The sequence below is a fragment of the Pieris rapae genome, chromosome 15 (assembly GCF_905147795.1).
Source record: "Pieris rapae chromosome 15, ilPieRapa1.1, whole genome shotgun sequence".
Lineage (NCBI taxonomy): Eukaryota > Metazoa > Arthropoda > Insecta > Lepidoptera > Pieridae > Pieris > Pieris rapae.
This window is the reverse complement of record NC_059523.1, coordinates 3,448,633-3,475,518: the sequence shown is the minus strand read 5'-3', so window position 1 is coordinate 3,475,518 and position 26,886 is coordinate 3,448,633. Positions and strand designations below refer to the sequence as shown.

Below are 26,886 nucleotides of genomic sequence, written 5' to 3'. Positions count from 1 at the left end.
GGGAAAGGTTTGGTATTATATTCTAAAGCAGGTCGTCGACCTCGTCGCTTATTAATATGACTTTGTATAAAAAAATGTTGACTCAAAACGACACGCCGTCCTTAAGACGCAAAGTCGACCAAAAATAACCAGAAATAAAGACTTTAATACTATTTTATGTGACGTCTCGTAAACAAGGCACTAAAATAAAAAGTTATTATAAGAAATTAAAGCAGAGATCAAGAGTAATCAGGGAATAACAATTAATCACGCGTTTTATGCGCCCGCCGTGTGTCGTCGTCATCGAACGATTTTATTGGTAAAGTTTGATCAAATATTTGAGCGAAAGCTTCTAGTTCAAATATACAAAACAATAAGAAACCGTTGTTTTTTTTATTTTGTGAGAGCTTTGCTTACGTTTCTTGACAAGAGGAAGTGAAGGGGAGGTAATTTTGCAGTAAATCTGCTTACGTAATACTTAAAAACGGCCGTAAGTTCTGATTTCATGACAAAAAAACAATATACGATTTATAAAGATTTTTAATTATTACAAACTTACAAAACAAATAAATAATTGTTACAATATGCCACCATACAATCAAACATTTTCTCCAACATTATATCTGTATCGTTCGCGGTTCACAAGAATAGTATTAGCTTTATGACCGATAAAATCGTAGCACGTGGACCCCTGTTATACCGTGATGTTTACTGATTTCTACTTTCTCAAATGTGAATAGGTATGATTATCGCTTAACATGTAATTTTGCCACATTCATTCACGGACCGGATGTATTAGTTTTATTGTACGTGTACAACTGCTAGCTAGACTAGACTGTTAGCTGTCATTTCATCCAGTTTTATTAATAAATTATATAATATATGTTTTATTACAAACAAACATGCGAATGACAAGGCTGTATTGCATCTCCATGAAGACTCGAAAGAGGTTAAACGCTAGTGCTGTTTCTCAAGCACTAGCGTTCTATGAACAAGTGGAAGTTAACGTCAGACTGTATTTCGGTAGTATATGGCACTTAATTTTATTTTTTTAGTACCTAAATAAAATAAAAATAAATCAGTGGCGCTACAACCTCTTTAGGTCTTGGCCTCAGATTTCTGAATCTGTTTCATGATTATTTTTTTAAACATAATAGGCAAGTAGGTGATCTATGGAGGCCTCCAGTACCTGACACACGTCGTCGACTTTTTGTCGGTTTCCTCTCGATGTTTTCCTTCACCGTTCGAGCAAATGTTAAATACGAATGAAAGAAATTCTATTGGTACACAGCCGGGGATCGAACCTACGACTTTTGATACGATTGACGACGAACCTACGATTCTTTAGTACCTACTTCAGGTAATTTTCAAAATCCTTCTCTGAAGATCAAAAACAATACTAACTGTGGAGATTTCCTTCCTTGCCTTAACATTCTTCCGCCCTACAGCATTTAACGACGTTCCCCGGATGAACGTAATGTTCCGAAAACGTTTTTTATGCCTCGGATTGTTTTTTGCGTTTAAATGTGCTGTCCTGCAATTGGATAATCCGACCTCGTATGGGTCATTGCACGGAGTCGTACAATTTGGAATTATAAGGGTCACGTTAAAGGAAGAACGGACATTAATATGCAGAACTGGAAATGTTGGGACAGTTGAACGACGTACTAAAGTGAAACAAGAAACTATTTACTTGGAAAAGTCTTATGGTCGAGATTTTAGAGTTTGTTTCCTGGGTTCTATATAGCTACGATTTTTCTATAAAAATCGAGTTGGACAGCACTGCATTTCTTCCGGCCTATTAAAGTAGAAATCACCACTGATATTTTCGTTATAAAACCTTTAAAACCCAGTTTCGTTTCAGTATTTAAAACTATTAAGTATATCAGTATTTTTTTAAATTTATTTAAGATTAGTAAAAATTCTTTGGTAACAAAATACGTAACACATGATTATGTAAAATACATAAATTATCGACTATTTATTCATGAAAGACATTTCAGGCTTCATCGGCCTATGTTTTATACACTTTGTTTACATTCAGTCCCGATTCTACTATAATGTACCTATCAGGCCCGGTCTAGATAGCAGGTCACATCAATTTGCATACTCTAAATAGGCTATTATGTGTATCTGGCCTATAAGTGTATCGGGTTTAGCCGTGCACCAAGATGCACATTAGCATATTGAACGAAGATAGTTTGCTTACTACAGCCTAAGGGAGATAGCAGGGCTGCTACAACTTTACATATTTTGATAAATATCGTATAGCCTACGATTTCTAGTCAACTTTGTATGTAATTTTAATTTTATTTAGATATGCATTCATAAAATAATTACCTCTATTGTTGAACAAATTAAATAAATAAAAATACCTGCATAATTCGCGAATGTTTCTGGTTTTTATAGAACTATGATATTCATTATCAGGATATTGATCTTTTCCACCTCAAAAAAAAAGATGTCGATAAGTACTTGAAGGAGGGGGAAGACTGATTTTGTTTAAGTGGCAATTTTAAATTCTGAGTATTATTTGTTGTTTCAAATGTTAAATTTCAGTTTTATTTACTTTTTTATTAATGTACTTGTTTGTTTTCTATTTCATATACATACATGGTATATCTATGTAATCTGTATTGGCTTTCTTTATTGTCTTATAATATGTATAAGTGTAGGCTGTAAGATTACTTATAATTAAATAAAATTTGACTTTATTCGAGTACTACACCCGGGGGCGACAGAGTGAAGGCCGCCTTCAAAAATCTTCCACTTGTATTCTATCTCTCGAGACAATTTTTCAACACATAACAATACTTGAATAGAAGTCATGTAACATTTAATAAAGCAAGAACAAAACAGTTCTACCCAAATGTATTGTTATACCTTATAAGATTTTAGCCTATATCGTAAAATGTACTCTAACGTACATTTATTTAATACAATTAAGTCCTAAAGATCTCTTTGATATCTAAAATTGAAGTTGGTATACAAAAGAAACACCTACTTGTATTACAAATGGCCTTTAAAAAAAATTTGAAATTTAAAATATTAGTAGAGGTTACATAACCAGTTTAACGTCAGCCGTCAACCCTAGCCACGTAGGAGGTCATTAACGATTAGTTTAAATGACTAGATTAATATTCAAGATTATGAATAACAATAACGTTTAGTTATGCAGTTTATAAAACTTAGCTTTATTATATGCAAGGCGGATCCAGCGGTGAACAAAATTATCCTTTGGTTTTACTATCGATATTTCAAACCAAAAAGCAACCAGTGGCACAACCTTTTAGGGCTGAGATTTCTGTATCTGTTATGTGATCATTTGTTTTTTCTGATCATCCTTCTGTGCCCTGTCAGGCACGGCAAGACTTGTCGTCTACTTATTGACTCTACGGCATGCCGGTTTACTCACAATGTCTCTTTGTACACAGCACAGTATGAGCTAATTTAGAAATCCGCCCATAGATAGTAGTATAATGGAGCACAGCGGGGGTTCGATAATCCGACCACAGGGATGAGAGTGAAACTTGCAAAACCGAAACTTACCTAAATATTTCGGCATAGCTATAAAAACGAGTAAATTCTATCGATTCTATTTAGTATATTTTCTATTGAATACTTCTTGAAAACTCATTGAAATATATATAACTAAGATGTTTTTATTACTATAATAATAGCTGCGCCCGCGAACTTCGTTTCGCCCTTATATGTTTTTTACTTATCCTACCTTTTTAGTATCTACATACTAATATATTATGGAACATTTTGTATTGTACACTATAGAGACTGTTCGCTGTACCGGATTAAGAATTGAGTAAAACTAAATTTTTCATATTTTGTTATATTTTTCCGATTTTTCTTTACATAAAAACCTTCCTCAGAGAAAGGAAAAGAAATATTCAAATAGGTCTTTAGGTTTTTGGTATCTATTTCGCCATCATTCTTATTTATATAGATTATTGAACAATGTTATATTTTCCTGGAAATATTTTTCCTCTTTAAATGTAATAAATGAATATGTTGCTTGGCACCCTGCTTGTCATTGATTTCTATTTAATATATAAGGTTTCGTTATAAATCGAACTCAAATCGCTTCATTCATCATCAACTGAGCAGCATTCTACTCACACTACGATATATTATTGCCATACTTTATAAAACAGTTAACTAGATCTCTGTCTGCTGAAATTAAATGGATCCCATTTAATGTCCCAGGCAATACACAACTCTAATTGAGTTTCCTATGTAAATAGTAAGCACAGACGCTTTTATTCTGTATATATACAGACATTGTTCTCTATACGCAGTTTAATCTCGATGCTATTGTCTATCGTTACGTTACGTAACTGTTCTTCCTTCCAGACACTTGATATTTAAAAAATAGATAGAGCACGAAGCTCTACGATATAGAAAAAACTTTCTATTGTTACTTTTCGCTAAAGCCAATGACCAAAATCCTGATCGGTGTCAGAGCAAAATATACATCGAGTACTGGTGTTTTTTTTTATAATAAATTAAGTTCAATTAAAATTTTCAATTGAATTTATGGTTCCACGTTACTACATACAAAAGACGTCCTACACACATGCAGCTATTGGTTTCTTTTTTATAAAGGACCAATACAACCTTTGAGACGCCCAATAGACGGCCATAGACTCTTAATACCGGCCCTTTAGAGAATGAATTTTTTTTTTCAACAATTAGATGTCGTATCTCCCAGGGAAGATCTACCACGGAAACGAAAATATCTTGACGGATAAAATTTGGAATTCATACGGCTCCTACGGTGATGAAGGCAGGAAAGTTCAGCCCAAACAACTCTTCAGTTTCTTTCTCAACCGTTTAATAATAAGGTCAATATTTACAAAAATAAAGATGTTACTCAAATTATACTTCATACTAAAATTAATGTTGAATAAAATATTAAGTTTAACAACTAAGTAACTAGAAAGTTCTAAACTAAATCGAAAAGGCCGCGAATTTCACGATATACGGCCACGTTCCAACTTGAAACCGGCTAACTTTTATTGCTGAGTCACTCATAGTCGAGCGTTGAAGTTTGACCGTGTTTTGTTACTGACGACGAAAACACGTGCTTATATAAGCGATTCCTTCGCAATTAAGACATAAAGCCATCTTCAAAAATGACAAAACCATATATGACCGATTTTCCCAACTTCTAGCTTAAGTCACCCAAGACCTTACGTAATATTATTTCGCTAACACATCCTGAAACTTTGGTAATTTCAATCAAACCGAGTAGATATAGCTATTATTATGCTTTAAACTCTTCGGTATAAACATTACTTAACCTTACCCTTTCCTGATTCTTGTATTGCCTTTTCTTTTGTATTGCATCGCTATTAATTAATCTTTAACGAGCTTTTTAATTTTTAGTTTGTTATTAATAAGTTTTTTTTTGTATTGCTGTAGATTAAGTTCTATATTGAAGTAACATTCTGCTGGAGCGACTTTTCGTGTGCAATTAAATTCCTTATTTTTCTTTCTACTTAAATCAAAAGATGATCCTAATTTCGAACATCGGAAAACAACATAGCAACTCCTATTTGGCACAAAGTTACTTCAACTACTCACTTAGCCGCTCAGTTACTCCGAAACAGCCGTAGCATTAAGCGGGCTTATCGGCGGACGTCCGGTACCGGCTTTATCGTAACCTCCGCCATCTTGCGGCGCCATTTTGGATTTATCGAGTCGATTCGGTAAACGATCAAGTTTTACAGATATCCTACGACACGTCAAAGGTTGTTTGCTTATCTTAATACATTGATCGACTCAATGTTGCTTTTAACACAAGCCCCGCTTACTTCTTTCTGGTGGTAAAAGTTTAACACTAATATTTCTTGTTTAATGTAAGGCCATTAAATTTTAAATAGAATTTGTAAGCTAAAAAACAATAGGTATTAGTATGAAGAATACAAGAAAGACAACAAATATTCTAACACAGCTCGCTATTCGTAACAATCAACTTAAAAGCTTCATGTACACGCCTATTTATTTAGGAAGCGACCTGTTGCTATGGCAACAAGTTTAGCGCTCATTACGCGTCATTAGACGCCAATGGCTTGATTTGGTTACGCCTTGCACGCGTCGTGATTCAGAGAACATTAATTTGATTTATGCGAAAGCTCCTTCATCCGTTGCTGTTTGGTTCATATAGTTCGCAAAAATAATTACATGTAGATTATATTATTTATACGTGCCATTATATAATGATTATACATACAGTTAAGTTAACATTCCATAAAAACCACCTACTATCAAACTATTCAGCGATAGTAAACGAAAATGTTAAAATAAAATAGGTTCCAACCCCACTTTCTATAGAACTCATGTAGACAGATGCGTCCCAGTCATAAGTCAATAAAACTCACATTCACAAAGAGAACTGTGTTCACATAAATCAAGAACGCGGACAAGATTTCCGCATCCAACTCAAATAAAAGTAAGAAACGCGCGAGTGGGTATAACGAGCTGTTAGCGACAAGTTCAGCCAATCGGATGTTATGATTCACTGGTTAATATACTTTTCATGACAGTGGGCAAGTTTTTGTTGAGTTCTCTTTACTTTATTCAAGTATGCAAAAATATGATACTTAAAAACGTTTTTGGAGTGCATAAGTTAAAATAAATAAATAATTTTATTACAGGATAGGTTCAGCTTTTTCTCTGGACTATTTCCAAACCAATTCGACTAAGGGTTTTTGAAAAGTGCGTCTATCTTAAAAGGACAGCAACGCCCCTCGAGTTTGCTGGCATTGAGTATGCCCATGGTCACTTTAACTTAACATCAGATGAGCCTTCCGTTTGCTAGTTATTCCATACCCTATAGCGTTGCTTTTTGGGTTTACCTCAATTATAACATATTAAGTACATATTATACATATATAAAGTATATATTACACTAGCAAACATTTTGACACATTTTTAACTGAATGAAATATTATTTTAAATGCGTTTCATTATTTATTATGAAAAAATAAAGTAAGACATTCGTCGTTCGTCGAAAGTTTTTTGATATACGAAAATTGCTTTCCATATCAATCACAAAAACCCATTTCACGTAAATCAATGTTCAAATATTATATAACGCAAAGATGTAAAAATGATTTTTCTTTTCATTTCCTTTGGCACATTATCATATCGCAAGAAAATATGTATACATAGGTTTATGAAACCATAAGCAAACGTCACTTCGTGGTTAACGAATGAGCGACGTCCGCGTCGGCAATTTGTCATAGTGACATGGGGTCCAGGCTTTATGGATTGTCACAGATAATTTATTTGGCATAATATTGCAATAATACTTTGTCTTGATCGACGACCGTTGATCAATTCCTTAATGATGTTAATGATTTGAAAAATATTTTGCGTCTTACCATGACAAGAAAAGCATTGCAATTTTTTTCAAAACTCTTATTAACTTGAAGTCTATTATTAAAAAGTCGTCATAATTATATTTTTTGCTTTATGTGGAAATTTTACATTAAGTAATATCAATTCTTGTCGATTTATAGTTATTTCTAATTCGGTACAGGTATAGGTATATAGACAATTTGTTATCCTTCAAAATAACTTCAGAAACGCAATAAACTCCCAACTAATATTTATGACAGCGGAAATAGTCTCGTTAAAGCTAATTGCGTGGTTACCCCAGCAAATGCTTACTTTAAGGCAATAAAAACAGCGTTGACAAATAAAAGCCTACTCGGTCGGGTAACTTATTATTTTATATTTCGTTTTCCCTGACAAAACAGAAACAACGACATTAAAGAGCACTTTAAGGAGAAAACACTGAACATATGAAAAATGAGAGAAAAATACTATAAAAATAACGATTTTGCAAAATTATATTTGTAATAAGGTATCAACAAACTCAGCTTAGTAATAGGAGGAGAAAATAAATGCTCGTAAGAAAACTTGATTTATTATAACAGCAATTTCTTCTTAGTAACGCACGTTCGTAGGTTAAGTATTTGTCAAGGTCAAGGTAACCCGGTAACCAGAAGATTCGCGATAACCAGAAGGTGCATTCCCGGTGTATACTACTACTACTACTCTCAGGCAATAAGCAACTCAAAAAAGAGATAAAGCTGACTTTCATAAAGAAACAACATTTTTTTTTTCTATAATGTTATTTTGTTTTCCTTAATAAATTTCTAGGTAGTTTTTTGTTTCGTGTGTAGTGTTTTTCATTGTTTATGCATTATTGTCGATTTCACCTGTTAGGACAGGAATGTGTTTTTTAATAAATAAATAAACGAAAATACGTCTTCCCTTTCCGCCCTTAAGGTTTCTGGTATTCAAACTTTTCGGGTTTTCCTTATTATATATAAATGAACACCTATAACTAGTTACCAAGCTAAATATAATAAATCCAAACATTGTTCAACAATGTGTGCAGAATAAACATAAAACTGCGCATGTGGCTGTTATTAAATTATTTAATCGTCTCTTCGCGTTTGTTTATAGTCCATTTCGATAATATCGTTATGAGAAGGGGGCTATTTTTAGATGGAAATGTGTATGTCATAATACACTCTTACAAATACCTTTTTAATATATGCAATATGACTGGTATATTCACAAATCTCTGTCAACACAAAGTATATTGTTAGTTAGATCATGTTACACTACCAGACACCACTGCTGCTTAACGATTGAGGAAGAGGTCTGGGGTTGACCGTAGACTGGCCAGTGGTTCGTGGCTGGGGTCTCGGTCACCGTACCAGACCTTTGTGTCGGATATAAACTAGGATTGAATGCCTTGACGTACCCCCAGCGGCCCATTTTAAGTGCGTTTGGAGGATTGTGGTGTCCTTACTTTGTGTATCTAGTTACGGTCTTTCTATCCCTATGAATAACAGAGGAGGGGCTTTGAGTGTAGACCTATTCCCACAGACTAAGGGTAAAGCTCCATGGTGCGCGTCTGCGTAAATGCATTTTCACATAATTTAAAAAAATAGACATCAAATCAGTTCTCAGTGCTTTTTTACAAATTCTGTATTATGTTTCTTAAACCAATTATTAAATAATTAAGAAAAAAATAACAAATGTTTACAGTAGCCCGGACAATGATAAGACATGATCTCGCCTCACACACTGAACGGAATGCAAGATTGGAGCGTAAGAAGACTAAAAACACAGCCATAGATCTGACAAACGGATTATTTAATAAACCGTTTCCAAGATCATTTTCATAACAAATAAAGTGAAATCTCCTTATATTTTGTCATCATTTACAATGAAAAGCTCTGAATATAGCACGTTTTCATACAATAACATTCGCAAATAAAACACGCGCAACAGATGTCCTCTACATGACGGTGTACTAATAATAGATAACGGAGTATTCATGATAAATGTTTTGTATGGTAAACTTTTTCATACCTCTTTTGGAACAGCTTATGCTGAAAATTATAATACATATTTACAATTTATCTGTTTAAGAAGCAGTGTTAGCCTAGTGGCTTAAGCGTGCGTCTGAACACCGAGGGCCTTGCATTCGAATAAATGGACCTTTTCATCTTTCTGAGATGTAACGATTTTAATATTTTTAGACAAGATCAAATTTGAAAAAGAAAACTAACAGCTTTTAACTAAGTTAGCTAATCGAAGGTTTTTTTCTGTAACGATGAGTTGCATAGTTTCATAGATGTATAATTATAAATCTAAATTACAGATAATCCCATTCACAACACGGCTACGACGGCGTCCTCTATAGATTGAACGATTTGTAGCAACTAAAATTGGTATTTCAGTTCTACCCGTTTATAACCAGCCAATGCCTAAGGTAACGCCTAAAATTTGTAAAGTGTACTTTTATTACGCTCATCTTAAAAATATATGATATGTGAAACGTCCTAATAAATAATTTGGCTTGACTTTGCATTCATTAACGCACGCATTAATAATTTCTGAGCCCAGATGGATTATTAATTTACATCCTAAGATTACTAGAGCTTTAAAAATTTCTTATATATATATTAATAACTACTTACCACAGTGATAGGATATGCTGGATTGATGATGGTGTACAGCAGGATGTGATTAGGTCTTGCCGGAGGCTCTCTCTTACGTCTAGGCTCTGCTGACATATAGTTGTTGCCATTACTCTGTAACAATAGCAGCCAATGAGTGAATAAAGTCAAAAATTCAAATATATTGGTGAGTCGCAATTGGTGTCTATAATATATTGCTAATTGAGCCTTTGTCTGTGTTATTCGATTTCTATTTTTTATACAGTACTTGACTGACGTCTGGCCACGATCCCACCGGATTTCAAGTAACATACGGCCTATTAGACGGCAAACCTGCCCATAGATATGCATATTTAGCCGTTTGAATGAACCAATGAATGAAAAAGGCAAGGAGTTATATTTCTTCGCTGTTTTTTCAAGAAACGACTATCTGAATCGTGTAGTGCCGCACTTGGTGATATTAACAACGAAAGGGTGAAACTCTAGCGTGCTTCTAGAGAATCGTAGTTTAAAAGGAGATGATAGAATCAAGTTGTGTAGTCCAAGGATCATACTGCGGAGTCTAGTCTCCGGAATCTATAAAATACTCAAGGCTTAACTGTACCAACAACGTGGAATTCAGTATAAATATGTAATATTCATACATAGTAGACAATCACCATAGACCAGCATTTTTAAAACTCATCAAAGCAATCTATAAGTTCATAAACTATAAACAACGACGGCGATTTAATCAAATTTCCTTACTAAACAATGAATAAACCTCCTGTATTGTCTACAGGCTGCTCTAATTAATGTAATACCAAGTTATTATACAGGATGTATGCAAGTGATAAACTGCCTTCCGAAAAGCTTATTTAAGTAGGTGGATATTTATTGCATCGCCGCGCTTACATTCACTATTACTTTACTGTGTAAATTTTCAAGTAGGATTTTATAAAGTACATAAATTTCAAGAGAACGTCACGTTATAACTAGTATTTCATGAAGCATGGACTACTTTTTAAAATAAGTACATATTTTTGTATATAAAACACCATATATGTGTTAAAAATAAGTTTTATAAATATTTCAAAAATACAAATCTACAAACAAATTATAAGTACAATTAACTTTTAAAAAGTTGAAATTAATTTCAGAAAAATTCTGAAAGCTAATCGCAGGTAAAAAAATTACACAACCTTTGTAATACAAAGACAGAGTAAATTAAATCATCGAACAGGGTCGTTGAAAATTTTAGGCACGCGAGGGTTAAACAGAAATTAATAACAACAAACAGCGCAGCTATCGCGCAAACAAACGTAATAAGACGTAGCGGCATGAATATTCATCATCACGACATCGGGAGGGTTAAGTAGGGTGCAAGAAGTAGGCGAGTCTGTTCCCTGGACCCAAGACCAAATATTGCTATGACCCTTGACAATTGCTAATATTCATACACTCGTACGATATGTAAGATGATCAATTATAAATAATTGTATGTATATATTCAAATTGTTTTATTTTCTATTTCAGGTCCAGATTGAGCTACCTTATGCCGCCACAGACACAAACATAACCTTCTAACTTTGGTACAAACAGTAAGCTATCGCTTGTCAGTCATCTTATAGCTTGCACCACTGAAGCGGATAAGATCTCCAAGAAAACGACTAGCGTTATTCCAACTCAATGTAATTAAGTTAAAGTTCAAATTAGCCCAGGACGGGTTCAGAATATTTACTGAGAAACGGATTTCGCAACTTGTGGGACTCAATTTTTAAGAACACAACTCAATATTGGTAGTTTCAAATATTCGTTACACATTAGCTGTATACTTCTTTCGAAGAAGTCGTACTATCCGATAAGGAATGTTTGTCCTTGTAGGTCAACTCATAACTTTTTTTGGTAATATGAAATTATACTCATTTCAATTTCACCCAGATTTTAAGCTTTAAGACAAATTTCTTCTATTATAATAAAACAAGATACACTGCTTCGATTCCTCAGCTGAGTACTAGAATGACATGGTTTTAGTTGAACATTAATATATTTACCCTATATTTTTCAATGTTTCAATATTTATATGAGTTAGTAGTTCGAAACTGACTTAAATTTGTAAAATAATCTTGTTAATTATGTATCTATGCGTCTATGAGTCTAAGTGGCATGCCCACTTTGACGTCAATCTGTTGTCTTGTTTTTAATAATTACACCATACTACTTTAAACATTAGAAATATTCGATAGAACCTTCTTGAGATGGAATTAAGGGCAGTATATATTTTTCTAAATAAAACTCGTCTACTATGTTATTTTATGGCCCTTGTTTATTTAGATCTTACATTATGAAAATACGACCGTCTTGATAACATTTTTGTAGAGCTATTCGTGAGTCAAGAGTTTTCATTTCATTCAAGATTCTGTTTCGTGTAAAAGAGGAATTTCTTTTAAATTATAGCATAAAATATCGTTGTTTTTTTTATTTTTAAATGTTCCATTTAGTTGCAATTAAAATACTTAGAGATATATCCATTGTGATTTCTTACATTGTATATCTCGTATTTCCTAGGAATACCTTCTTCAATTACTTTCTATTTGAGACGTAGTTTTAGACTGGAATTATTTAATTTTTAACATATATTACCTGCCATGTACCAGCACCATTGCTAATTAAACGCATAAATCATAAAAGCCAAAGATAACAACTATTGATTATAGATAAAGAAGAATCGCCATTTTGCCTAAGAAAAATTATCACGACAAAGCAGAAAACACAGTCTGGCCAAAGCTTTAAACAAACTATACGAATAGATATGTTCTTCAAATTACAGATTCATTTTCTTGAACTACTGTTATTAATAGATTCGAAATGTTAACACATTAAACAACAATCGCACCCGAACATAATCCGCTATCACAATACAAAACTAAGTTCTTGGATTACCATCTGTGACAATACAGCTACAGTGTAATGAAATTATATAGAACTTAATGTTTCTTTCTTTCAATGTGAAAAATTATATAAATGTTTATGAGCTCAAAACTAATTAAAATGTTACTAAGTCAAAGAATAATTGTTTATTCATATAGCTAACACAATGTACGTTAAAAAAAGAAGTACATATTAAATGCTTCTAATTGTACATTTACTGCCTCTTTTCAAATCAAGGGCGTGGAATGGTAGAGAAGAACTGGCAATAAACTATCCGACACTCCTTTTAATCGCCAAGTTTTTTTATTTTTCAGAGTGTTTGTAAGGAGCTGCAACCATGTAATGACCAATTCAAGTCCAATTGACTTCTTAAGTAATTCTATCAGCCGGTGGCATGGTGAAATAGGAGCACGCACTTACATTTTCGTGGAGACAAAACGCAAATCATAGTCGAAATAACTATACATCACTGCATACACGAATTCCGACCAGTCACCACAAGTTCTCATGAGTTATATATATATATATTAATTATTAATAATGGATTTTATACAGAAACATTTTTACTCATTAGCAGAGTGATGTGTTTAACCTGCATGACCGAAGCTTGATATGTTGTGTACTTACATCCAGAGCTTTTCATTGTCTAGTCGGGTTTTAATATTCCAGCTAGCTTTACTGTTTATTCTCCATACTGTAATAAATTCAAAGAACAGCAAACTATAATTACGGATTACGAGACGTCAAGATTACCGGCTTATTACGGCTTAATAATGCGTTAAGTTTGTTTATACAGCAATTTCTAAATGCTACGTATTTCTAAGACTTCTATTATTACACATACATGAAAAATATAAGCTTATTATTTACAATTATACAGTTTTAATTTAGCTCAAGATTTTACAAGAGCGCGTGTGTAAGATGTTCTGAAGGGCAATCACGTTTACTAACGGGAATTAAAGGCTGTAGATTGTAGATCATATTTTTGAAAAGCTTTCAAAATGTTCATACAACTTTCAAAAAAGCTTTTAAATCGTGTTTTTGATGTCATGTATACTTTTAAACCAAACATATGAAATATTTACGTAAAATCAAATATCTACAATTGAAACGAATTTATTCCAGGCACAACAAGCTCAAAAACTGGACTAAAATAAGACTAAAAACACTCACCCTTGACACGTCTTAAAGCTTACAATATTTGACGCAAAGATATGCCTTGTAGCATTCTGAGATAAGCTAATTTAAACTCTATTTCATAGCAGAAATGCGCTATTTTTCCATAATCTAATTTAGCAAGTCACGTTGCGTCTCGGTATTTTGTTGTACATGCAATTTCTGTCTCAAATTTAAGAGGATAAAATTTAAAATTGCTTGTTCTGTTCATACATTTATTTGTCACGCGAATATTAGCCTTGATTGGATGTAATACGGTACAAAATTGACAAAATGTCGGGGAATTATTTGACTTCAACATACGCCTCGCTAGTTGACAGCATTTGTATTAAATAGGATTATAGCGAAAAATAAAATTGCACGCTAATATAAAAGTACTTAGTATTTTTCTTTTTAAAGAGCAATTCTAAACTTAAAACAATCAAAGTATTCTCAAATTTATTGTTTAGACTTCTTTAGTTTCTAGATTAGATGTCTTATATTTCATGTAATGAACCACAAATAGCTATTGATTGGCCTGTGTTCACGACTCTGGTGCCACTTTGAACATGAGAACGTGACAAAACATTTTATTGTTTAAGTTGAGGGCTGTTGAAATATATCATTCTTAGATAAAACTTGAAATTATTGTATGTAACACGAATTAAACATAATGTCACCTTATATCTATAATAATTGCAAAAGTTCTAAATAAATGGCGACTTATATTACAAATAACTCGCTTTGGTGCACAAAAAATAAACTTAAAATCTGATACAATTTTCCGGAAATAATTGAACCAGAATTTTCGGCATAAATCTTAATTTCGCTTACAAAAACATCCAGTTAACCGATAAACGAATGCAACTTAAAACCGATGAAAAAGTAAAGTGCGGTTTAATTAACCGGTAACGCTACACGGTGCCTCGTTACCGTTGAATTATGAAGAGACGGCCCAATTTTGCACCTCCATTCATTTGTTTCGCAATTTAGATTTATAATCAGCGAATATGTGCCAGCTCTATTTAAAAGCATTATTAAAAGATTTACAAAAAATACTTATTTCTGCGAATTCCTTAAAATTGTGCACGTGCATATTATTTCAATATAGGCCACTTAATTATTTACCAGCTACGCGATAAAATTCTTATTTTGACAAACGTTTTAATTTATTATTCAGATTTACATAGTAAAAAACTGCTATACATTTTTGTAAAAGTATTTTAAATAAACAAATTTCTACACATTATCATGATGATAAAAACAGAACAAAATTGTATCAAATTGGGCATAAAAATGTCGCCAACACAAAGCAATTACAGTATACTAACGCTTGTAGTTAGGGAGCGATTCACCGAAATATATGTTGATTAACTGATTAGTTTATAATTAAGATTACACCAATAATAATTAAATTTAAAAAGTGATATACTACTAAACATAAATAAATAAAAATTGTAAAATTGAAAGGGCTATTTTTATTATGTTAAGTTTCCTAGGTAAAATATATGCCACATACCCACTGAAATTGTTTTATAAATGAAGTATTATATTTCACGCATTAAAGGACAGGTCTATAAGACGCGACGGTCTACGATCACGGCACATAATTGAGGGACTATCTTTAGAAGCCGTACAGACATACTGACATGTCTATAAACTGTGGTGTTGGCTCAGTTACAAGTTACCAAATAGTGAAAACGAACAATCGGTGTGTTGAAATCCACTTTATGACACAAACGGTTTGACATCATTTGTACTTTTGTAAATTACCTCAAAATTTATTACTTTCCATTAAGAACTTTCGTATATCGTCGTCAAAAGATCGGCACAATAAAATTTCACCTTTGCGTTTTTGTTCTGCTTTGTGTGGATTTTTATAACTGAAATATTCTTATTTCTAACGAATGCGGTAAAAGGAAATTACCTTAATTGGCATTCTATATGTGACATAATTACGATTTTTTCCTACAGTACAAAAAGGTTCACCACGCCGACACGCCAATAGAAATATTTCACGTACACCAAAACATTATTTAGATCGCAAATTCACGCTTTATATAGTTAGATTAAAGCCTCAAAATCAACATTTTATTGCAGTAGCTTCACCGTTGCTTAATTTATATTTAGTAAACAAAGAGCACAGCGTTTAAAAATCTCATTTACCATTTTTTTTTAATAAAAATAAATTTTTAACTTTAAAATTAATAAACGACGTAGCACGATCAAAGCTGTGAACTAGTAATGGCGCTGTAGTGTTTGTAGCAATAAAACATGTAGACTGTAGCAATAACCATAACGCTACACCGTAGATGCGCGTAGCCTCCGCCGTAGAGCCCATATAGCGTAGTATAATAGGCGTAGGCCGCTTACATTACTACCGAATTGCATACTTTTGTTTTTCAGAACTTGTGTGGAGCGACGACGAACGAACGAAGCTCATGTTTTTAAAATAATATTTTCAAAAATTCTTCATAAAAATGTATGTAAGAAAATTAAGTAATGCAGACATTTCAAGTGTGTTCCTATAACGAAACGAAATAGTACAACCAAAATAAAACCCTTATTCACTCGAAGCATAAACCAAAGTTATTATCATGCTATTAAAAGGAAAGTTTGACATTATCGGGATAGCCAATTAGCGGAATTCAACCAAACATTTACCTGGTAATTGAACTAAAACCACATTTGGAAATATCGACTGATTCTGATAACAGTGATTGCTAGTAAAGATATAAAATTTCAACATGATTACAACACAAAAATCCTTCACAAACGGGCATAAGGTAAGGTAGAGATTAGATTAGACATAAAAACTCCTCCTCTAATAGAAGAGCCTACAGCCAATGACTTTTTGAATAAAAGACAAGGAAACGTCCGTCAAAAGGGCGAAAGAAATCCCTTTAATCAGGCGCTAGATAATCTGCAGTCAATATAGCGCTCTGCCGTCAACGAGATCTCCAGTGTTATATTAGGATCGCTCAAAGTACTTTATACTGTACGATACGACGCGACCGCTGTTAAAGCGGAATCGAATTTTAACTTGAATTTCATTAAAAATTCATAAACCTGATACTGGAAACGCTTGATCGTTTCTGATAATTCACCCACTTTAATGAAATATCTAGGAAGCAACGCGACAAAAATTTACTTAGTAACTGTTTGAATATAAACAAATACGTTTGAATATTATATTTATTGTTAACGTTGGTGAACATTATCTTTGCTTATTATTACAAAAATTTCATAGTACTTATAGAGGTATAACGCCTCAACTCAAACCCAACCGATATGATAAATATCGTATGGTATAAATACAACCTTAAAGCTAACCTAACCCTAAGCTTACCTAACCCTAAGCGTATGTACTTATTGGATAAAGCGTCCTGTATCTCTAGCCCTACATAAGTATACAAATTTATGTAATACTTTGAATCTGTCTTAATCCATAATATCTATTTCAGTAGCTAACAGCGGTCTTTAAAAATCATACATTAAAGTATGTCTTAATTCATAACTAAGTCGACTACTGACGACTGATTAAAGAAAAAATACACAGAAAACAGGTAGCGAACGATCTTTTTTAAGTTTCTTTTTTAGATTATCATATTGTTATTGATATTGATTATAAAGAAAGTATAAATTATAGTGAAAATTTTCAATAATAAATTTGCTAGTTTAGTAGCTCTTCATACAAAAACCACAACATTATCATACAAATGAACATTGTGAACAAATGAAGCATGAAGCAAATGTGAACATTACGGGTCACATTTGCTTTAGAAACGATGAACATTGCGGTGTGATCCTAACCAAAGGCTATACTTTCCAGCCTTATTGCAGTAAAAATAAATATTACTATTATGTATTATATATAAAAAATACATATATACTTATTTTTCTTTTGTGTCCATATAAGAGTGGCGGAGAGTTTATTGCCAGTTCTTCTCGTCCGTTCTACGCCCTTAATTTGAGAACTGGCAGAATATTTAAAATAAGAAGCATTTAATATATATGTCTACATTGACGTTCATAAGTGTACATTGTGTTACCTAATTAAATAAACAAATTTTGAATTTTAAGCACAACAGCAATAATATAATAAAACCAGCTGCATTGGCACGCTTTTCTTTTTTGTAGCCGTAATGCGTAGTCTAACTAGACAATTTTTCCGCAGACCACAAACCGATGTCATTTCAACATTTGGCCATTCACCAAGTGCCGTCTATGGTGATTGATGATTTATCGAGTTCACCGCAAACCATGAAATGTGCCAAATCAGGCCATTTTTACGCCTCGACTTATTTGGGATGGAACGAAAGCTTTGTACACACAATTGGTCCACTCAAAGATGACTGATGGCTTTTGGAACTAGGTAAATACTTTTTACCTTGGACATATATAACTATTAACGCGCCTTATTCAATAGAATCATTTTACAATAAGAATACCAGCAGTTATGGGTCCGAAAAACCTCTACGCATAATTCTACATTGGTAACGTCATTTCCTACTCATATAAAATGTAATTAAGTAAATAATTCATTAACAATTTTTTGTGAAATTCGCAATATACCCTTTAAAAAATGTTAAACAAAATGTATTGAATAATGTAATTATTTTAATACGATTAAATCAAAAAGTTTATTTTAAAGTACCCTAAACATTGAAATAGGGACTTCAAATATACTTAAGAGGGGACTTTGGAGATTAAAATTCCCAAGAACACTTACAAAATTAAAATATTTAATACACGTTTAATTTTACCAACCGTGTACAAACAGGTTTATAGAAAAACCGATGATAGCTAACTTGGCATCGAAAAGAAATCAAATAATCTATAGAAGGAATATACTTAATGGATTTAAATCGATGTTCGCAATTGGACAACATTCAAAGTTTCGACAGCTTTGAATAATGTATTTAAAACTGGATGGATTTAACTCGTCGAACTCTTTAGCTATATATTTTAATAATTGTGTTACTTAATTAGCATTAATTAAATTAATTTAGTAATAGATATTCGAATCGTATTTCAGATTTATAAACTTTTACACACCTTGAGATAGATACTTTTGCGTCGCCTTAAACAGCTCATATTATTAGATAATATTTCTACTAAATAAATAATTGTTCAACGGACGGCCTTATCAGTATCAAGCAAAGACGATTTTTAAGCAACGGGAATTTATTTATTTATTTAGCATAAAAATATATTTACAAACAATACACTGAAAATATAGCCAAAGATAGAATACATGATACAGTTTTACTAACAAAAGAGTTACAAAAGGGAAGAAACAAACAAAAAGTATTTAATATTTTAACTAATTGTGATTTAATTTATTTACCTAAGCCTAAATTGGTTGTGTTGTGTGATGGTGTAAAACTGTGGGTATGTACGTGAATGAATTAGTAAATGTAATTGAAATATATCTAGACCCTCCTGTTTTATCTCCCTTTCTGCCCTCATAAAACCTTAAGAATGATACCTTAATAAGTTAGCAGATCTTAAGATGCACTTAGTCTGAGTATTTTACTACGACTATTCGCTTCAACTAGTTAATTAAGTTACAGAGAGCAAGCCAACTTTATACAAGGCTCGACGACACCTTCATTAAACTTCGATTTTTATTAAAACAATAGTCTTTCTTCGTCGTCGACGTCAGCTAATTAAACACACTCGTAGAATTTATTTTTAAATTACATTCACTTTTAACATAAGCAAATTATTTGTATAATAGCAACTTAAATTTAAGCTCAATGCTTAACTTTGGAACGGAAAACGGTAGGCAAGGCTTCGAGATCTGGCAAAACCTCTGGCAAATGCTGGTTAAGTAGGTCGAAACCTATTCTATAGAAGGCCTAAAAGTAATACTGGTTGTAAGTCATCAAAAATAACGTGTGTGTACTTTTCAATAAAAATCTTTTCTAAATTTTTATTATAATTTAACCATATTTAATTTTCAGTAACAATGGCATAACACGGAGAATTAAATAACGTTAACTAATAGCCGAGACATAGATATACATTTAGAAACTATAAAAACACATTAAAAGAAAAAATGCTTGAGCTTCAGAGGAATTGAAAGCGATTACATTGTTACACTAACAAAGGGCAGGTAATTAGAAAATATGAGAACGGACTTGCGAAGCTCTCCCCGTGGATATGTGCAGTCTGCACTTTAATGCAATACTCATTACACCCCGGCTACACTTTAATGAGACTGTTTCAACTATAAAAATGAGGGGCTTTTTGTAAAATGCGCCTCGAATATTCGAATAACAATATAACATATCTGATGATTTAAAGTAACCTCGTATCAAAAAATAAAATGTTATCTTTATAAAATGATAATGTCTTTCGATACAATCAATCAAACCTTTCACATACCATAACTGTCAGTACAACTTTCCCATCCCTCATCTCGAGTGCCGGAAACGCCACAAACGGAAGAATTAACAAAACAGTCACGTTAGGGTTGGGGCAAATAATCTTCACTGGTGTACTTTGTATAATTAAGTATCCAATCCAGTGTCCTCGTTTGAAAATCGAACATTGTCTAAGCACTTATTCAACACTTAAAAATGAATACTATAGAGAAACTCATCTATGGTGAGCGCGTGTTTCCGTGCTCATGTTTGTTATTACACATTTAAAAAAGGCGTGTTCAAAGGATTTGAGAATTATTCAGATGTATTTTTTAATTATTTGGACCACACAGGAAAACGTATGTAGGGTTCTCTAGTCATATATTTTTACTATATAACTCCGTGCATATTACGTTAATGTAACTTCTATATAGACGACGTAGCCTCAGACCGTTTACGCCTATAGTGATTTTAAAAAATCATTATTAAATTTATTTATTTTTTGTAATTTGAATATCGCAATTCAAAGAGTTATCATCCAACTTAACCAATATAAACAGCTTCAAAACTTCGTCAACACAGTAAAATCGATTCCGAAGATAATTAACACAATAACACAGAGACCCATTTGTTATTGGAAATGAAGTTTTCAAGTGTCATCGCCAACTCCTGAGTGTCCTCAGCCCTGCGAGTGTCATTATGTAGTTCCCCCTTTCATGTCCTCAAGTGGAATTCATGGTTTGTTATTATGTCATTGTAAATTTCTTAAGGAAGTCTTATGAGTTAACGAAGTGACAAAACAGGCTGAACATCCGGTTAGCTGCGCTTGTTGTTACTTGGCAGATGAATTATCAATTTGGTAAATGGCAATCGTTTACGATAATGGTTAGAGATAGCAGACTATAGAAGGGTTTATGAAGACTCTGCAATGGAAAGAAGGGCCGACAGCACTGCGTTTATATAATGAGATAAGATGCTAAGGACCTGAGAATAATATGTATAATAGCCTTAACGGCCTAATCATGACAGAATTCTCTAAGTCACAAGAAACAGAACTAAACTATCATAATAAACATTTTTCCTGAGATAATTAAAATCAATCAAGCAATTTTACACTGCGACAATATACTAAACAACTGATACTTCATGGTACCATAACACTCACAACTATTATTATATTACAGGATTTGTACACGCGGTACAACCTCACTAGAAAGGCGGACGTAATCCATTATAGCAAGACAGCAGGCCGTCCGTCAGTCTCAAAATATATTGTCATTAAATGCATCTTACCGCGGTAGACCCGTAGCAATAAGAGTCTGTTATTAAATTCCATGCTGCATCAAACGCTTATGAGCACTTGAAAGATCTTGGCGGTAAATGGTAGCGCTATATATACTTATAATATATATTTATTGAAAAAATCTAAAGTATTAAAATAAAAAGCCAAGACAATTAGACCTAAGGTTTTTAATACCCCTAAACTCCATAAAAACGCATACATATCAGCTTTAGGAATAACTCATTCTGTCGATTTAATTTAATGTAATATATTATTTTAAATTTGGGTAATGATTAAGATAAACAAATAATTAGGTCTAAGTTATATCGGTATAATAAAATACTTTTTTAAATGAGACATTTTCATGAGAAAATTTCATTAAAATGTTACTTTACTTAAATTAATATTGTTTACGAGAACGTACTTGCGAGCTTTCTGACAATGTAAGTGTTCATAGGCGGAGGTCTCACTTAACATGAGATAAGCCTCAAGCTCGTTAGACTCCTATTACATAAATATAAAAAAAACATTACCAAAAACATACATTTTTACAGAATCAAGAAAAGACGCCTAGTAAATGATTAATTAATACATAAAAATCACTGTTAATAGCCACTATATAACATAAACCAGCACACGTTCAATAGTTAGTTATTCAACCGAAGCCATGTTTAGAGCAAATCTAGCCAAAGTCAGCACCGTTTGAGCACTAAAATAGCCTAAAACATAACAAATACCAAAGCGCAGTCATCGTCATGAATGAAGCCGATTACCTCATAAATAGCAGTAGTTAAAGCGACTTTGAAACCAGTTTACAAACAAGGTCGCCATTTGGGATTAGTGTGTACACTATTTAGTGGTGAAAATAAATGAAAAGATGTTAAAAAAATATATTTAAATGCCAACATTTGAGGCCTTATTGGCATTGTTCTATAAAATATTATTCAACTTGATTGAACCTTTTATTTCCTGTTTAACGTTTTACTTAATTTTAATATTTGTAAATTACGAATGTTCGACATATTTAAAAAAAAATTAAATCTTATTATATCTGTGGGAATGATTGCGAAGAGTTTATTGCCAGTTCTTCTTGTCCGTTCTACACCCTTGATTTGAGAACTGGCAGTGAAAATGTAAATCTAACCTACTGTTTAAAAATAAAAATCTCTTAACCGAATATATTACGCTCTCGATAAGGATAGGTGCTTGAAGTAACTAAACCCTTAGTGAAGATATATTAAATTTAACGGAAGCAAATCCTATTCAAGACTTTCCCTATAGAGGATGTACGAAATTTCCGTACTAAAATTGTAACAATTAGTGAATCGCTGTTTTAATATATATATATATATGTTACAGTTAATACTAGTTTTTAGTTAAAACTCGTTTTCCCTAGTTAAAAATAGTTTTTACTAAATGCCTTTGTCAAAACTAGAAATAACAAGTGAAAACTAGAATTTACCACTGAAATAATTCATTTTCTGATAAAACTAGTTGTCACTCCGAGCTTTAGTTACAACTAGCACTAGAGAAACTAATTTGAATTTTGGTATTGAAAACAAGATAAAGTTAATATTTATTAAAAAGATCTAGGATATAGAAACATAGTACCGTACCTAGTAAAAAAAACTTACACTAAAGGAACATTTTAGGGAACATCAGCATAAAGTAGTTGCCAAGGTGACAACATTAATTAAAAGTAAATAAAATAATCAAACAAATCAACAGAATACAACCTTAAAATTTAAAAAAGGAACATTATAATAATATTTTTAAGGAATATTGGTAAACATACAATAAAAAAATAATCAAACAACCTTAAAATTAAAAAAGATGACGATCTACTTGTTATTGCAAGACAAACTATCGTAGCATTTTGAATAACAAAGGTAGCCATTTTTCTTGCAGAGACACCTTTTTGACATACATCCTTTCTTACATAGGCAGCGCATAAATCCCTGGCCTGTTCCTATGGATGCTTCCTTAGCAACAGTTCTCAAAGGTAAATTTGTATTCGGAACGTCTTCTTCATGCAAAAATTTTTCTTTGCACTTGTCGAATTCTGACCTGAAAAGCAATATTTAAATAGTTAGCATTTACCTAAAGGCAATATAATTATATGATAAAACAATTAAGCAACACATAGGTAGGTACATACCTGCAATATAATTTGTCGAGCATTCCATATTTCGTTATTCGACCAATCAGAATAAAGTAGCCTTGGTCGGAACAGTTTTAACTGACTAACTTCGAATAAACGCGTTTTGTCTAGTAATAACTAGTTTTAACTGATATTCAATTGTGAGCATTAGTTAATTCTAGTTTTAACAAAGGCGTTTAGTAAAAACGCGTTCTATCTAAAAACCGGTTTTAACTGTAACATATATATATATATATTGTATCTACAACAATACGGCAAACACGGAACTATTCGTAAATCCTATAAAACCCTATTACATCACATTAGATAATAGTAACATCACAACCAAACAATTCGATATGTTATCAATTAGGCGTATATCGAGTTCAGAGCATTTGATTCGATTGGACTAATTTATATCGCACTGTGATTGGCGAGCACCAATCCGATTATGCTGATTGCCTCTACGTGAATAGAATAAATGTATTATTAGTAGAATAAATATCAATTGCCCACTTTGTATCTTACTTTCATTGTACAATACACAATTCAACGTTTAAAGGGACGAGTTATTGCGAAATGTTACGGACGATCATGAAATTATATACGTTGCTCATAAATCTATTGTAACTTATTTTTGTTTTAATAGAATAGAATATACAAAATAATACATTATGAATAAACCAATACTTAGGCCATCCAATAAGTATGCTAAAAATAAAAACAATAAAACAAAACGACGCCTCAGATTCGTAAGCTATAATGTTCCTGTCTAACATAAATACACTTATACAAACTATTTATTTAAACTACTTATTACTAGACAGTTGAATCAAGGCATTCATATGTAGAAAATAGGTAATAGAAAAACTTTACAGTAAAATATGCTTTCATTGAAATTCTGAGACTTCTACGTTTAAAAATTCGAAATTTCATAATAACATTGACAGACACCCGTCGACTGCAGACGCGTTGTTATAATGAAGACCGGAAATTTGATTCGTGCTGATATTCCTAAACAATTTTAATATTTTTTAAATATTTACATCTTTTAATACTAGCCATTGATAAGATTTATAAACAATAGTAAAAAAGCCTCTATGGCTATTGGTTTTTAAATCCTCTGGCGTAAAATAATCAGATGTGTTCGTTAATATCTTTTATACTAAGACATCTCAATTTAAACAAAATCTGGTGCTAGATTTTACGAAAGCTATCAGCCTATTGTGTCTTTAAAACTGTAGCCAGGATTTGAACATTTAACTCTTCTAACTCCGTGTTTGTTACTTCAAGGTTTATTTTCCCTTTTCTATACATACATATTAAATAATCTTAGATGAAGTAGGGATTATTTGTTCCTATGTGTATTGACTGCACCACAAACGAATCGTGAACTTATTATAAAAACCGATAAATTACTTTTTAATCAGCAAGTGACAAACTGTCTTAACTATAAAAAAAGATACCGAGGCTATCAAAGCTTGTTAAAATTATCTTTAAAATTAGATTTCCGAAAGATAACTCAATTTGATCATGATTATATTTCAGATAAATTTGGAACGTCTTTAATAAGAGTGAACACTTTTTGCTCGAAAACTTAACTCATTTCTAGTAAAGCAAATTTTTATACTGTTATTTTTTAGTAGAATATTATACCTTATTGCTCCTCAGCCCACATATACTGGAAGAACAGTCAAAACCGTTGACAACGACGTTGTTTAGAACAACATACCGGTAGACCAAAATCAAAGGTCCCGGCTAATTCTATTGTATTTGGTACTTAATCACAACGTCATCTGTTTTTACGACTAAATATGAGTAGCCTATTCGATTTCGGTTTAACAAATTTTGACTGTATTTCGATTCAGGTCTGTATAAAAAATCTATTTTATGCGCTAAGATTACATACGAAATATTGCGTTACCGGTTCTTTAAGAATGCCTTTAAGTTAACAAAAAGCATCTTAGATAACATTAAATTTTTCATCTTTATTTTTACCGGAAGTAATATTAATACATCGGATACTTTTTTCCTTTTAATATCGTTAGGTGTATAATGTGCTGACGCGGACGCCATCTTGTGGATTACATTAGGGCGTTAAATTTAACAGCTCATATGAACGTGTTCGCCAAATTGGATGGCGTCATACCGAGAAAACATACCTACATTCATTAAGCTTAAATTTTCCAAACTGCATAATTTTAATTTTCGTTATTGTTAAATGAAACGAGTATTTTATTTAATCACTGTGTTAATTATATTTTAATGTTAACCAGACAATGGCGAAAAAGGAAGTAAGCTTAATTATATTACCCAGAGCAAATCATAGATACCAGATATAACATAGACAATAAGTAATGTATTCTATAATAATTGCTGAAGGCACCAAATTTACATTCCATAGACTAACACTCCTACTAAATTTGAGCCTTCTATTAAAGCTTACAAATGAAAACCAAACATTAAATAGCTTAGTTATAAAACTTTATATAAACATACTTGAGCAACACAGTAATATGATAGCTTTACATTTTTGGTTTCTCAATCACACCAAGTTTCTCTCTGAAATATTGAAATTTTACTTTACATAGAGCTTTTGTAAATATATCAGCTAACTGACTATTAGTACTAACATATTTCAAATCTATCAATTTTTGTGCGTATTTTTCTTTTACAAAGTTATACTTAATATCAATATGTTTACATCGTTTATGAAAATCATTATTCTTGATCAAACAAATAGCACTTTGATTATCTATATGAAGATTAATACAACTCTGTTTATATTCGTTAATATCAAGCATTAACTGCCGAACCCAGAGAGCTTCTTTTGTAGCACAGCAGGATGCCATAAACTCTGCCTCAGTGGTAGACAGAGCGACGGTTGATTGTCGTTGAGTGCTCCACGTCACTGCTGCTCCATTTTTCATGAAGATGTAACCAGTGATAGACCTTCTGGTGTCAGGATCATTGGCATAGTCGGCATCAGAGTAACATTCAAGTATGTTACTTTGAGTTGATCTGAAACAGAGTCCAAAATGTTTTGTT

General features: G+C 32.3%; 1 protein-coding gene across 3 annotated transcripts in view; it reads right to left on the bottom strand.

The window, feature by feature from the left end:
• Positions 1 to 26,886, bottom strand: part of LOC110994685 (heterogeneous nuclear ribonucleoprotein L) — a 202,157-nt gene that overhangs the window by 132,407 nt on the left and 42,864 nt on the right. For all 3 annotated transcript variants that reach the window (XM_045631303.1, XM_045631302.1, XM_045631304.1), the window contains exon 2: positions 10,002 to 10,115. In XM_045631303.1, coding sequence (XP_045487259.1) covers positions 10,002 to 10,115 — 114 coding nt within the window. The remainder of the gene's footprint in view (positions 1 to 10,001; positions 10,116 to 26,886) is intronic.